The sequence below is a fragment of the Hesperophylax consimilis genome, chromosome 24 (genome assembly GCF_061612785.1).
Source record: "Hesperophylax consimilis isolate HC1 chromosome 24, BYU_Hcon_1.0, whole genome shotgun sequence".
Lineage (NCBI taxonomy): Eukaryota > Metazoa > Arthropoda > Insecta > Trichoptera > Limnephilidae > Hesperophylax > Hesperophylax consimilis.
In genome coordinates this window covers 17,711,682-17,727,015 of record NC_142859.1, presented here as the reverse complement: position 1 = coordinate 17,727,015, position 15,334 = coordinate 17,711,682, and the positions used below count along the sequence as shown (strand labels likewise).

General features: G+C 36.8%; 1 protein-coding gene across 1 annotated transcript in view; it reads right to left on the bottom strand.

The window, feature by feature from the left end:
- LOC149412005 (putative gustatory receptor 28b) overlaps positions 1-11,879 on the bottom strand; it is a 101,768-nt gene extending 89,889 nt beyond the window's left edge. Inside the window, exon 1 of the mRNA XM_089646288.1 lies at positions 11,842-11,879. Within this exon, the coding sequence (XP_089502414.1) occupies positions 11,842-11,879 (38 nt within the window). The remainder of the gene's footprint in view (positions 1-11,841) is intronic.
- Between the last annotated feature and the right edge of the window lie 3,455 nt (positions 11,880-15,334).

Genomic DNA, 15,334 nt, shown 5'->3' with positions numbered 1-15,334 from the left:
ATTTGGTTAATGTAGAGCGATGTAGAGCGTCTATCACAAGAGAAGTAAGCTTAGATTCGCGAGGAAGTAGGGCAGGATGTTTATACTCGAATTCGAGCCCAGATCGAGATAACCTGCCACCCACCCTGAGCACACCGTGGTCGTCAATGAAGGGATTAAGCTTCCGCATTTGTTTCGACATAAGGTTGCCCTCTTTCAAGCGCGTGATATCATCATTAAAATGTACATGTTGAGTGCGTTTAACTACTGTCAAAAGTGAAGTGTGAATTTCGGCACGGTTTAATGAAAGATACAAACGACGAGATTCTTTATTCTGTAGGTTGTAGATGAATCTAAGACAGTAACCGAAAATGCGTTGGATCTTCTGAATCGAAGAAAATTTAATTAGTAATAGGTCCACCAGATTTTCGTCCTGTTGGACAAATAACGATCGAACTCGTTCCTCAGAGTGAAGTTCAATTTCGTCGACATTGCCATCGAAAGACGGCCAAGAATCGAATGACTGGATCCGCCACGAAGGCCCCGCCCACCATAACGTGTGATCGATCAGATCGGCTGGGGATTGACCACAAGAAGCGACATCCGCTGGATTATCTCCAGATGACACGTGATGCCAGGAAGTCCTGTCGAGAGCATCTTGAATGTGACTGACACGGTTAGCCACGAAAGTCTTCCAGCGACACGAAAGAGAACGTAACCAGGCGAGCACGATGGTTGAATCCGACCACGCAAAGGTATTGGAGATCGGAAGTAATGGTACGTATAAATCTTTGACGAATTTTAATAGATCTGCTAGAAGAACTGCCGCACACAGTTCAAGGCGAGGCAATGAAATCTTTTTTGTGGGGGCGACTCGAGACTTGGCGCAAACCAAATATATTTGGACTTTATCGTCAACATCCATGATTCGCAAGTAAACTACCGCGCCATATCCAAATTCCGAACTATCTGAGAAGCCATGAAGTTGACATGACTCCATGTGAGGGAATGACACCCATCGAGGGATTTTGAACGACTTCAAGAGCGGTAATTGTTTAGTATAACGATCCCATTGACGAACAATGTCAACAGAGGGGGTGTCATCCCACCCAACCTTTAAAACCCACAACTTTGATACTAGAGATTTGGCGAAAAACGTCAAAGGGCATAGAAAAACGAGAGGGTCAAAAACCCGAGCGACTTCACTGAGGATAGTGCGTTTAGTAAACTCGCGATCGAGGCATAAGACTTCGAATGAAAATGTATCATGTCGTGGCTCCCACTTTAATCCCAATACCTTGAGAATGTGAGAGTTATCAACATCCATGGACACCAAGTCATTGAGGCAGTATTCCGGAGGCAGATCGGCGAGTAATTCTGGTTTGTTACTAGCCCACTTCAGCAATTCGAATTGACCTCGTTTGAACAGCTCGATAACTTCGGTTTTCGTTTGTAGAGCTTGTTCCAAGCTGTTACAACCGGTGACGATGTCATCTATGTAAATATCCGAAGTTAGCACACGACGCGCTAGCAGTAAATCATAACCTTCATATTTGGTCAACTATTTGACAGTACGACAGGCTAAAAATGGGGCGGAGGAGATACCATAGGTTACAGTGTTTAGTTGGTACTCTTGGCTGGGTTCCGACGAATGAAAACGCCAAAATATTCTTTGGAAAGCACGATCTGGTTCTTGAACCAATATTTGGCGATACATTTGTCGTACATCAACAGTAAACACCACCGATGGTATACGAAATTTTAGCAAAAGCTCCAGCAGGTTCTTTTGAAGCTTTGGACCGATAAGCAAGGTATCATTTAACGAGGATCCGTTCACATCCGTCGCTGAGGCGTCGAAAACCACTCTTAACTTAGTGCTAGCGCTGCTTGGACAAAGATTGCAATGATGAGGTATGTGATACTTTCCCTTGTGCAAATCTTTTCCAGGAACACGAGTCATGGGACCACTGTGTAAATAATCAGTCATGAAAGCAGAATATTGTTCACGTAAGGTTGGATTTGCTATGAGTTTGCGCTCGAGGGAATGGAATCTACGTAAAGCGATCTCACGCGACCCTGGAAAAGAGATATCCCTTCCCCTTTCTCGGAAAGGCAAGGATACGATGTATCTTCCCGAAGTGTCCCGTGAGTGGTCAGTGTAGTACATTTGTTCACAAAGTTGTTCCTCAGGAGTGAGGTGTGAAGACTGGGGAATGGTGTCTAACTCCCACAGTGGCTGGACCTCTTCGTGGAGCCGGTCTTCGTTAGTAACGATGAAAGAATTCGTTTCATGAGCAGTGTTCGAACCAACTGAACCTAGAAGAAGCCAACCAAATGCAGAATTGAAAGCTGATGGCTGACGTGGACCACCATTCAAATTACCAGGTCTCAGAAGAGAAGAGAAAACCTCAGCACCCAAAAGAAGATCAATCGGTCCCGGTTTGTGACAATCAGGATCGGCAAGAGGCAAGTCTCTCAACTGATGCCACGATGACTTATCTAGACGAACAGTTGGCATGTTGCCACAGATACTAGGCAGCGTAAGTGCCTTGATGTTGAAGAGAACCCGTCCCTTAACACCGATCTCTAATTGAATGATTCCTGACGTGGTTGCGGAAGATTGGCCTAAGCCGCTAACTCTCTGAGAACTGGCTTGACGAGGGATGCCTACAAGCTCCGCAGCACGATCGGTGATGAAGTGAGCTTGACTGCCCGAATCGATCAATGCGCGAAAGGTTTGGAAACGGCCGGACGAATCGCGAATGCCAACATTGGCGGTTGACAATAGTACTATGGACTTGTCTCCTAAGTTGGTCAGGACCTGAATTTTAGAGTCGGAAGAAGGCTCCTGGTCCGTAGACGTCGTGGAGTGTTGATACTGATCTTCCAAAGAAGCGTTTTCGTCTCGATGGAGCAAAGTATGATGTTTTTGCTGACATTTTTGACATGTAAACAAAGATTTACAATCTTTAAGATAATGAAAAGAATGAAGACAATTGAAACACCAACGGTGTGATTGAACAAACTGTAGGCGATCCTGAACTGACTTGAGGGCAAATACCTTGCACTTGGAAATGGAGTGGTCTTCCCCGCAACAGGAGCATTTCAGATAAGTGGTGGAGTTCGAGGACCTATTTGTTTTAGGCTGTCCTTTCTTAAGATCGCAAAGAAGCGCTGAAGTGCGTTTTTTGGCAGCCTGATTAAAGTTCCGTGCAAGAGGTTTGTCAATAGTACTGCTATCGCGAGTCGAAAAATGTAAGTCTCGTACAAGAGCTTCGCATTTGTTATAAAGAAACTCTTTGAGTTTCAAATATGAAGGCAGGTCGGTAGGAGACTGCAGTTGTTCGAATGCGCATCTTGTAGGTGAATCTAATTTCGACAGAATTAAATAACAAAGCACGAAGTCCCAATTATCTATTGGGAGATCCAATTCTTTTAAAATTGTTAAATCCTCATTAAATACATCGAACACGCGACGAAATTCAAAAGGATCGGTAGACGGAAAATTTAAATTTAGCATTTCCCGCCAACACGTAAATGCGAGTTCACGCGCGTTACGATAGCGCGCGATTAATCTTTGATATGCTTCAACGTAGTGAGCTCCTTGTACTGGAAATGTCCGAATTAACCCTAAAGCTTCTCCAGATAAACATGAGAACAAATACTGCATGCGTTCGATGTTGGATAAAGATTTGTTTTCATGAATGAGAGCGTTAAACATGTCGTAAAATTCGGGCCATTGCTTGACATTTCCAGAAAATATTGGAATGTTTATTTTTGGTAATTTAACGTTTGTGCACGCATTCGCGGTTTTACAATCGAGAGACTGACTGGTTAACTCCTGGTAAATTTCCACAATTTGATAATACATCTCGTCAAAGGTTTCGCGAATTTTATCTTCATCAATTTCGTTTGTGTCATCTAAAGCTAATATTTCCGCGTGAGACGTTTCAAATTCAAGAACTATCTTTTCCAGAGTAGTATAATGCGCTAACAGTAAGTTGCACTTAGTTGCATCGTGCAAAGCGCTTTTTGCTATTTCATGTGTCTTGACTAACCTATTATTCGCTAATGTCCGTTTCCGGCGCAATATTTGAATGGCTGGGGCCATGTTGAATAAACACGATTGGAAACGTACCCAAAAACGAAACAAAATAAATGATAATAATTTAATCTATTATAATTATATGCGCGGTAGGTCGTAAATACTCAAGCGCTAGGTACCTACCTAATTACTGTTCGAATTGATTATTATTCAATATTTAAGAAACATTCCACAGCACTATCCGTTTTGGCATAGATAGATTATAATCTTAAAGTTCCCTAGTTTCGGCACCAAAAATGTTCGAAAAACGAACAGGGGTTGGAATAGCCGCCCTTTACAGGGCTATTCCACACAGATAAAGTATAAATTAATTATATAGCTTGTGACAGGCGATGCGAGAACACAATGCATAACGTTAATTCACAATCAACTTACCGGGAGGAGATGGTGAAATCTGCATAGTGAGCATCATCTGTCAGCACTGGAACGTTTAGCGTGGTTGGTAGCACTCGTTATTTTAGATTAAATTGCGATAAAAAATACGTAAGATAATTATTTCGATAAGGAACCGGCAATGTTGTTATGACGGGACGAACGGTTTTTGTGCGACTGCTCGGCCCACGGCCTCCGTGGATCCAGCTGACATGTGCGAAATTTAAACTATACAGTTCAAATTCTGACGATACGATTGGTTAGTACACGGCCTGTCAAAAGCAATTGGCGTTACGGAACAATTTGTTTTTAATTTATCAAAAAAAAATTTACTCTAAATTTCTACCTGTCGTCATTTGTCAGCCAGCCAAGAAACCATCCAATCACTTGTATCAACCCTATTCTCGGAAACTTGTGCAAGTTTGGATCATGGCAATTTTTTTATAAAGCTCAGGGTATCCTGACCGTCGCTTTTTTATTGCGGACAGAATGCACCACTTCCACAATTACCAGGAATAGGATTACATGGAGATAAATGATGGACTTGCCGAACGTCACAGCGGTGCTGCCAGGGTCTCTTATCTATGTAAGGAGTCAGCGCTTGTTGGACGCGGTGGACTCTCTTGCTGCAGCAGCTGGTCCAGTTCCTTCAGCACCTAGGATTCTTGCTGCAGAGTTTCCATCTTCTATCTTCGTAGAACGTCACAGCGGTGCTCCCAAGGTCTGGTATCTGTGAGAGGATAGTGTGTCAGCGCTTTAGTAGCAGCAGAAACATACCTGGACGGATGACGAACCTCGTGCTGGCACTGTTGGTGGACGCGGTGGACTCTTTCGCTGCAGCAGTTTCTTCACCACCTAGGATTCTTGCTGCAGAGTCTCCATCTTCTATCTTCGTGTTACCTGTTCCTATACTTCATTTTATTTAACTTAACTTCACTCTATTTTTGTAATATTTATATTTTCTGTAATACCTGCATCAACTGTAAAGCGCCCCTGATATGATATCTCACAAAAGCGGCGCTATACAAATTATCCAATAAATAATAATACGTTATTAACAAATTAATATCTCTGGCGTCAGCATCGGTTTTCTTTCTTCCGTTTTTCTCAGGTAAGACTTTTAGGAAGGAGAGGAACAATGGAAATGACAATTTGAACAGGACAATAGATTGTGGAATAATCACAAAACAGTTTCAATATTAAACACATGAGTATATATTATATCAATGAATCTATAATTTCTGCGCAAAGGGCTTAAAATAATTTTCAGTGGATTCGTATGATTTCTTTTTAATTTTAAACCCATTTCCGTTAATATGTAATAATTCGAGTTTATCAGTTAAATTGTTAGAGAAAGTAAACAAGAAGCGCGTTTAAATTCTCATGACGTATTTTTTATATTACAATGAGGAAATATCTGAAGAAGATGTGTACTTAAACATTAAATTACTAGCAAAAATAGTAAATACTAGCTCAGACCCGTGAAAAATTGTGAAATTATTTGAATTGTTGACACTTCAGTTCCGATTTTGAAATGGAAAATTAAAATATTTTTCATAAAAATATTTTATTATTGCTGACGCATAATCCTACATTTTTCTTTTCTTTCTCTTTTTAAAAGAAAGACAAAAATTCCCGGGTTACGAATAACATGACAATATTTGAAAATCTCCTACTACCGCCACAGTAAGCAAAATGTTGCTTGTGTTGTAATGGAGAACTTAGCCAGCCGAGGAATTGAACACACTTCGCCTGGGTGGAACCCAAACGCGATGTCAACTCAGCCACCGACCGGTCCATTCCCTCACCTCAGTCGCTTACTCAATTACCTATCCTGTTCTAACAACAATAATCTAAAAACTGTGGAGTACCAATCTCAGTGACAATTTATCATTGCCACTCTATTAACGCAAGTAATGTAGTGTCCACGTTTTGAATGACCCTCGAAGTATATTAATATCGAGTCTGCCAAGAAAACCAATATGGTTTATATGTGCTCTACTAAGACAAGCCCTGCAGTATCCACTTTAGAGTGACCCTCGGAGTGTATTCATATCGAGTCTGCAAAGTTTACACTTGTGCTCTAACAAACGTGATCTAAAGGACCAGGGGTTAGTAAGTTCCCAATTTTAATAATGTTAACTCGCTTCCCAAACAGTTGTGTCAACTTGAAAGGTTACAAAAACATATATATTACTGTTCAGTAAATTGATCCGCATGCGATGTGAGACTTCTATTGTTTGTTTTTTTTTTACTTTTATTTTTTTATTTGTTTTATAATTTTTTATAACTGTTGAAAAGGATGTGACCTTACTGGGATACTACGTTCTTAGGTTACATTATACATGGTTTATTTGTGTGAATTTTCTATTTGATCAAGTTTTTATAACTTGTTTTTTTTTAAAGTAAGTTTGTAGGCGTGCCAAAATATAACAAGAGGTTAATTATAAAGTGAAATAATAGACGAAAAACATAACATTATACACGAAAAACATACAGAAGAAAAACATAACGTTTATCTTTGTTAGGTTGCAACATTTTATCTACATTCTTCCTTACTGTGTCTATAATCCATATCGTAATACTTCTTTTGAAGTCGGTTATTTTTTTAATAGTTTTTTTTTATTGAAAGAAGGAGGATATTAAATATTGCAAATTTCTGTGCCGAAAAGTCTGTTGAAAATGAGAATCTTGTGAATCGACTCAATTTTGTGTGTGCAAAGTTATCCTTATTTTTGAATGTGTCAATTAAAATATCTTTTGAATATAATTGTTTCAGAGACATTTAATTCAGGGAATTTAAAACATAGTCTGTGGGACTCTTTTGAATGGTTTTACAATGGAATCACATGAACTTCCCCATTATAGTTAGATACTTTTGTGCTTGTCTGAATTCCACCATTCTCCTGCGGATATACACACCCATGTAAAGATACAAATTATTTTAACAATATGACATCGGCAATCATTTAACTTCATTAGATTTGAAAATATTGTCTTGCTTCTGAATCCAAAACATTTAAGTAATCCCTATGAATTAACAACATTTGCAGTGTTTGAGTTTCGGCTCATATTTCAAACATTTATTCTGTGCTTACACTGTTTATTTTACGATTAAAAGGATTATTTATTCATTCCGATAATTCTTGGAAAATACGTTACTATAATCATGAATTTATTTAATAACTAAGGGGAACCTGAGAAAAAGAACGAGAAAACATTTATGAATTGATTTTTCATTGAACATTATCAAAGCAGTTTGGTTTTGACTTATTACGTAACGAACCCACGCACTTTAAAAAGTTTTATTAATTGAAATTTATTATTAAGCTGACTGCACCCGGAGTTGCTCGGGATTATGAATGCTTTGGAGTAAAGTTTTGAGGTTGTGGGTTCCAGTGTTCTACGTTCCTGAAAAGTGGGTGATTTTTATGATGGAATTATTATTATTGTAATTTGTTTTAACTGCCTCTGTGGTCAAGGGGTAAGGCTCCAAACTAGTAAGGGGGAGGTCACGGTTTAATTTTTTTTTAAATTTTCTTAGAATAATTTGTGTTACAACACATATTACTCATTTCAAATAATACATAGTATATTTTCGGCACGTTCGAGAGTGGAAGATACTCTCGGGATCTGAATATCACATCCCACCTTCCTATTTCCCATCTCTTTTCCTCCCCCACTACTTTCAGCGGTAAATATTTACCTACGACTACCGTTTGAGAAAATATTCCGCACGAGACACTATTTTGACATACCTAGTTCTCGCATACTTTGCGTTTGTTATACGTAGTGTAGGGCACTGCCAACATAACAATTAAAAAACACAATAGGATAGTTTTTAAAATTTATATGGCAAAACGGTTTTTTATATCATAGACAATGAAAAACATTTTTTTTAAATGATGTGTTAATTTATTTATACAAAAAATATTGTAAATAAAAAATTATTTATTAAAATTAACGTATTAAGGAAAGGTTTTTTGGTAAAGGTTACGAATTCCGCTTCGCGGTAAATATGGAATGATTACTTTGAATTAATACTTGAATTTAGTTATATTTTTATATTATTACTAAAAGTTACTATAAATGTTAGGGAACCTTTAATAACGCCTGCTCGCGTCCCCTTTAGAGTTATATCCCAGTTTTCAAGTAGTTTGTGGGCTACGCTAGGTTTGTATAGACTGGTGTGTGATTTAATTCTAATACCTATTTTCCATGTTATTTTCTGTAACAAAAAATTGCCCCTTTAATAACGCCTGCTCGAGTCCCCTTTAGAGTTATATCCCAGTTTTCAAGTAGTTTGTGGGCTACGCTAGGTTTGTATAGACTGGTTTGTGATTTAATTCTACCTAATCCAACCTAACCTAACCTAACCTATCCTATAATAATCCAACCTAAACTATCCTATAATAACCCAACCTAACCTAACCTATCCTAATCTAACATATATATTAATCCAACCTAACCTAACCTAACCTATCCTAATCTAACATATAATAATCCAACCTAACCTAACCTATCCTAATCTAACATATAATAATCCAACCTAACCTAACCTAACCTATCCTATTCTAACCGATAATAATCCAACCTAACCTAACCTAATCTAACATATAATAATCCAACCTAACCTATCCTAATCTAACATATAATAATCCAACCTAACCTAACCTATCCTAATCTAACATATAATAATCCAACCTAACCTAACCTAACCTATCCTATTCTAACCTATAATAATCCAACCTAACCTAACCTAATCTAACATATAATAATCCAACCTAACCTATCCTAATCTAACATATAATAATCCAACATAACCTAATCTAACCTGTAATAACCTATAATAACCCAACCTTACCTAAAATGAAATATTTGTATTTTTGTATTTTTGGAAGTACTTGGTCATGCTTGATTAAACTCACCGTGAGAATAAAGGAGTTTACTTCTACTCAAGAAGGTATTTTGGAAAGTACTTGGTCATGCTTGATTAAACTCATCATGAGAATAAAAGGAGTTCTTCTGCTCAAGAATTTATTTCGGAAAGCACTTGGTCATGCTTGATTAAACTCACCATGAGAATAAAAGGAGTTTACTTCTGCTCAAGAAGGTATTTTGGAAAGTACTTGGTCATGCTTGATTAAACTCACCATGAGAATAAAAGAAGTTTACTTCTGCTCAAGAAGGTATTTTGGAAAGTACTTGGTCATGCTTGAGTAAACTCACCATGAGAATAAAAGGAGTTTCCTTCTACTGAATAAAGTATTTTGGAAAGTACTTGGTCATGCTTGATTAATCTCACCATGAGAATAAAAGGAGTTCTTCTGCTCAAGAAGGTATTTTGGAAAGCACTTGGTCATGCTTGGGTAAACTCACCATGAGAATAAAAGGAGTTTACTTCTGCTGAAGAAAGTATTTTGGAAAGTACTTGGTCATGCTTGATTAAACTCACCATGAGAATAAAAGGAGTTAACTTCTGCTCAAGAAGGTATTTCGGAAAGTACTTGGTCATGCTTCAGTAAACTCACCATGAGAATAAAAGGAGTTTACTTCTACTGAAGAAAGTATTTTGGAAAGTACTTGGTCATGCTTGATTAATCTCACCATGAGAATAAAAGGAGTTCTTCTGCTCAAGAAGGTATTTTGGAAAGCACTTGGTCATGCTTGATTAAACTCACCATGAGAATAAAAGAAGTTTACTTCTGCTCAAGAAGGTATTTTGGAAAGTACTTGGTCATGCTTGAGTAAACTCACCATGAGAATAAAAGGAGTTTCCTTCTACTGAAGAAAGTATTTTGGAAAGTACTTGGTCATGCTTGATTAATCTCACCATGAGAATAAAAGGAGTTCTTCTGCACAAGAAGGTATTTTGGAAAGCACTTGGTCATGCTTGAGTAAACTCACCATGAGAATAAAAGGAGTTTACTTCTACTGAAGAAAGTATTTTGGAAAGTACTTGGTCATGCTTGATTAATCTCACCATGAGAATAAAAGGAGTTCTTCTGCTCAAGAAGGTATTTTGGAAAGCACTTGGTCATGCTTGATTAAACTCACCGTGAGAATAAAAGAAGTTTACTTCTACTCAAGAAGGTATTTTGGAAAGTACTTGGTCATGCTTGATTAAACTCATCATAAGAATAAAAGAAGTTTACTTCTGCTCAAGAAGGTATTTTGGAAAGTACTTGGTCATGCTTGAGTAAACTCACCATGAGAATAAAAGGAGTTAACTTCTGCTCAAGAAGGTATTTCGGAAAGTACTTGGTCATGCTTCAGTAAACTCACCATGAGAATAAAAGGAGTTTACTTCTGCTCAAGAAGGTATTTTTAAGTACTTGGTCATGATTGATTAAACTCACCATGAGAATAAAAGGAGTTTACTTCTGCTCAAGAAGGTATTTTGGAAAGTACTTGGTCATGCTTGATTAAACTCACCATGACAATAAAAGGAGTTTACTTCTGCTCAAGAAGGTATTTTGGAAAGTACTTGGTCATGCTTGATTAAACTCACCATGAGAATAAAAGGAGTTTACTTCTGCTCAAGAAGGTATTTAATTTATTTATTTATTTAACGCCCAGAGGGCTTTTACATGGTTGGTAGTATAATTTTAATTTGACAGTTACTTTGAAACATAAAAAATAAGAATAAAATTACATTTGATAAAAGCTATGAAACAAGTCATACAAACACAAGAAACAAAAACAGAAAATTACAGCTATTTGTAGGTTTACATGATGTTTTTAGGAGTATTGTTGAAATAAATGTTTTAAATGATCCACAAAACTTGCCAAGTTGGTATTGAATATGTCAACATCACCCAAGTAATGATTTCCCATGGTGTGAAGTCGTTGTATCGGAGAGTGGGCAATGTAGTTACGCTTATGTGTGCTGTTGTAGAATATTGTATTTTGTCGTGTTGTTACTGTGGGTGTATGTATGTTTATAAGTTGCAGGAGTTCACAACAGTCGAATTTATAGTTAAGTATTTTGAATAAAAACGTTAAATCGTTTATTTTACGTCTATCTTCTAGTGTATGTATTTTTAGAGTATTTTATAAGAAATTGTATTTAAGTCTTTGACAGGGATATTTAATTTAAAATTTATAAAACGTAGAAATTTTTTTTGTATTCGCTCAATGTTGTTAATGTGAATTTTGTAAGATGGAGACCAAACTACTGAGTTATATTCAATTAGACTTCTTACTAGAGATACGTAAAATAGTTTAATCGCTTGTAAAGAATTAAAGTTTTTAGTTGTTCTTAGTACGAAGCCTAGTATTTTCATACCTTTGTTCACAATTTGATGGATATGATTGCTGAATTTATTTTGGAAAGTACTTGGTCATGCTTGATTAAACTCACCATGAGACGAAAGGGAGCTTACTTCTGCTCAAGACGGAATTTCAGCAGGTATTTGGTCATGCTTAATTAAACTCACCATGAGAATAAAGAGAGCTTATTATCAAACACACGGACACGCCTAAACACACTTCTATGGTATATCTATTAAGTGGTTGACTACTAAACCAAAGAGACAGATCTGGGGTTATTTTTTTACGTATTCAAATAAAATAATAAATAAAAAAAATATTTGCCATGTAATTTTCTTTTTCAAAGAAGATTTGCAAAACGGATTTGTATTTTACATTGTTATCTAAGATTAAACAGGGTTTTCCAATAAGAGGTGTAATTTTTATTTTCAATCGTAAAAGAACAATGGTTTCGTTGCTTGTGTGGAACGTAGCGCCGTCTTGTTAAAAGTAAACGTTGTCCATATCAATACCATCCAATTTCGGCCATATAAATGTTTGTTTTTTACAAAATAAATAAACAAAATCTCTCGATAGTGCAATCCATTCACCGTAACTGTTGCTCCAGCCTCCTTTTGGAAAAAGTTAGGTCCAATGACTCCGCCGGACCATAAATCGCACCAAACAGTCACATGTTCAGGATATAGAGGCTTTTTAACAATAACTCTTGGTTTTCCCAGCCCCAGATGCGACAATTTTTCTTGTTGACGAATCCACCGAGGTGGAAATGGGCATCATCACTCAAGATGATTTGCATTTGATTCACTCAAGTGAATTTTTAATAATTTCAATGCGTTGATGAAGCATGTATCGTTCCATTTTTATTAATGACGTAGTTTCTACTTGTCAAATGTCAAAAAATAACAGCTTTAAAATTAACATCTACCGAAATAGCGGGCTATTCAAAATAACACCTCTTATTGTAAAAACCTGTAGTAAAACCAAGGTAAATCATTTTAAAGAGATCCTTTCATGTGTAGTGATGAACTGGATAAATCAAATAATAATAATTTTATTAAATATTTTGATATACCCGAACTTTAAAAATATAAAAAGAACTTTGTCGAATTGAATCGCTAGTCTAAAGTTCAACCGAATTGAAAAACGTCGCTACGCACTCAGTGTTTGCGGGGTAAGATGGGATCTAGTTAGATTTAACTATTTTACTTTTGATACTATCGGTGTGCAAAAACATATTCCAACGTGTTATATTTAAAGTATATTGCCTGTTCCTACGTATATACTCGTTTGACATTTGATTTCAGTTCATTAACTCGCAGACACGAATAATCCAAATTATTATTTTTTTATTAATAAAATTCAAAATATATAAAACCCACATGATGCCATTTTAAAAGGTTAAATGAATACTATGTATTTTATATCGTTGGCGTAGATATCATTCAATTTATATTAAATCTGTAAAAAAATATATACTTTTTTCAGTATGTTTTTAAGCAGAGTAAAACGCTTTTTCTTTGTCGCACTATCACTACGCAACTATCGAAAAATGATCTGTGACGTCAGAAAATTTAGACAGCTTTTCGGTTTTAAATTTATTAGGTCAAAGCATTAATTATTTTAACTCGTAAAGTGAATTTCATCACCAGCTACGGGAGTTTTGAGTTTCGTAAAGTTATTGTTGTGGTCATATTAACGTCCGATGCAGTTTCTAACAGAAAACACTTAAAAATATGAATTCATTTCCGAAAACAGCTTTTAGTGCAAACTCTAATCGTTTCAGCGTAATAGCTTTTGCACTAAAACAATAAAGCTTATAACTTGCATCCATCCAAACTCATTATAGCGCATTATTTTGCCGAAATTATTTAAAAATAATTGTAAAACAAGCGCTCTTCTGAAAATGGTATTACATAATATAATGAACGGCGCGTGGAGGATTACTGTTAATCCACCAAATGTCTGCAATGTTGCAGATGATGGGAATATACAACTGTGGATGAACCAGAACGATGAAATTATACAACCAAAGAAGGCCACTACAGGACTTTACATTCGTGTGGACATAATAGAATTTGGACGTCTAGATGCCTAAATACCTCAAAAACTTTGACTCTGTGGAGAAAATGACCTTCCATTCCATAGATTCGATTGCAGTTTTTGAAGCTCAGACTTCAGGTGAGAATGCTGTTAGAATTTTGATAGAAGATGCTCTGAGAGACTAGCTTCATTGATCCCGTATCTTACGATATACCTTATCCACTTGAGCGATTGGTGACATATATATACATTTACCATAATATTTAATTAATACCATTCTTTAAAATATATATATTTTTTTAAAAGAGCGGAGACGGTTTACTCGTAGTTCCCGTGAGCACTTTGTAACCGTTGAACATGGGCTAATAATAATTTAGACACCATTGGTCGCCAGTGTAATGCAATAATCTCACGTACAAATTCAACCACTCTAGAACCATTGTAACATGATTAGTAAAAGACAATGAGGATAGCTTTGTTATTGAATAAAATAGGTACGTTGATTCATATTATATTTATTCAAATAACAAATAGAGGTAGAGACTCAAAAATAACAAGATTAGCATGACTTCAAGGGGTGAGCGACAATTCGAACAAATTATCGCACGGAAGGAATTTTTAAGTATCAATAATAGTTAAAAGTGTGACATTGCGTATAACATAAAATATCTGACCTGATTCGCCGTAATGAGCGCCATACAACTCTTAGGAAAGAATTGTAAATAAGTGAGAGATTGACATGATGACCAGCGATTAAATATATCTAGCTACGTCTGCCAACAGCGTCTCCCGTGAAAAATGTCGACTGGAGCAGTTGCTCGTATCATATCAGCTTGCGCGACCTCTTCGCAAGACTGTCCGATTGGTACTAGCTTTCGAAAAATTAAGTCTTCTGCTTCCTTCTGAAAAGGCCCATAGAGCACGAGTCCCATAGACGAAGGCGGTCTTGGATGGAGTTTGTTAAAGTTTGTTTAATTTTGTCTTCAGACGGTAGCTGGGCAAAAGTGAACTGCTACAACTTAGGCCATAGGCCCGTTGTGCTATCTCCCATTTTACCTCAATCCTGTAACAACAACCCAATCCCTTTTATAAAGTTCAACAGGATTGTTATTGGGTATGTGGCTATGTCTTCTGGTTCTACTGTATGTCTCCCAGGTATTTGAGCCTAGTTCCCACCAGGGCAGGACTTTGGCACCATAAGTATTGGAGTCTCTTCATCTTCTTCACATTTCCTGCATCTATTGGCGTTTTCCACTCCCAATAACTGCATGTGTCTCCTGAGATGGCAGTGTCCCGTTATTAGTCCTACCAGTTCCCTCAGTGAGTTTCTGTCCATATCGAGTAGTTTCTTGGTTCGTCTACTGTCTGGTCCTTTTATGAGTACTTTGGATTGTCTCATTCCAGGTGTCTTCTCCCATTGTTCGCAGTGCTGGGATTTGACCCACCTATCGGATCCTACAAGTGGTGCTTTCAAATATGAATATGTAACATATAAAACAACTTACTTTGGTTTAAAACCAATGAATCTACCTAGATTTCGCCACTTATCTTATATTTTTAGATTCT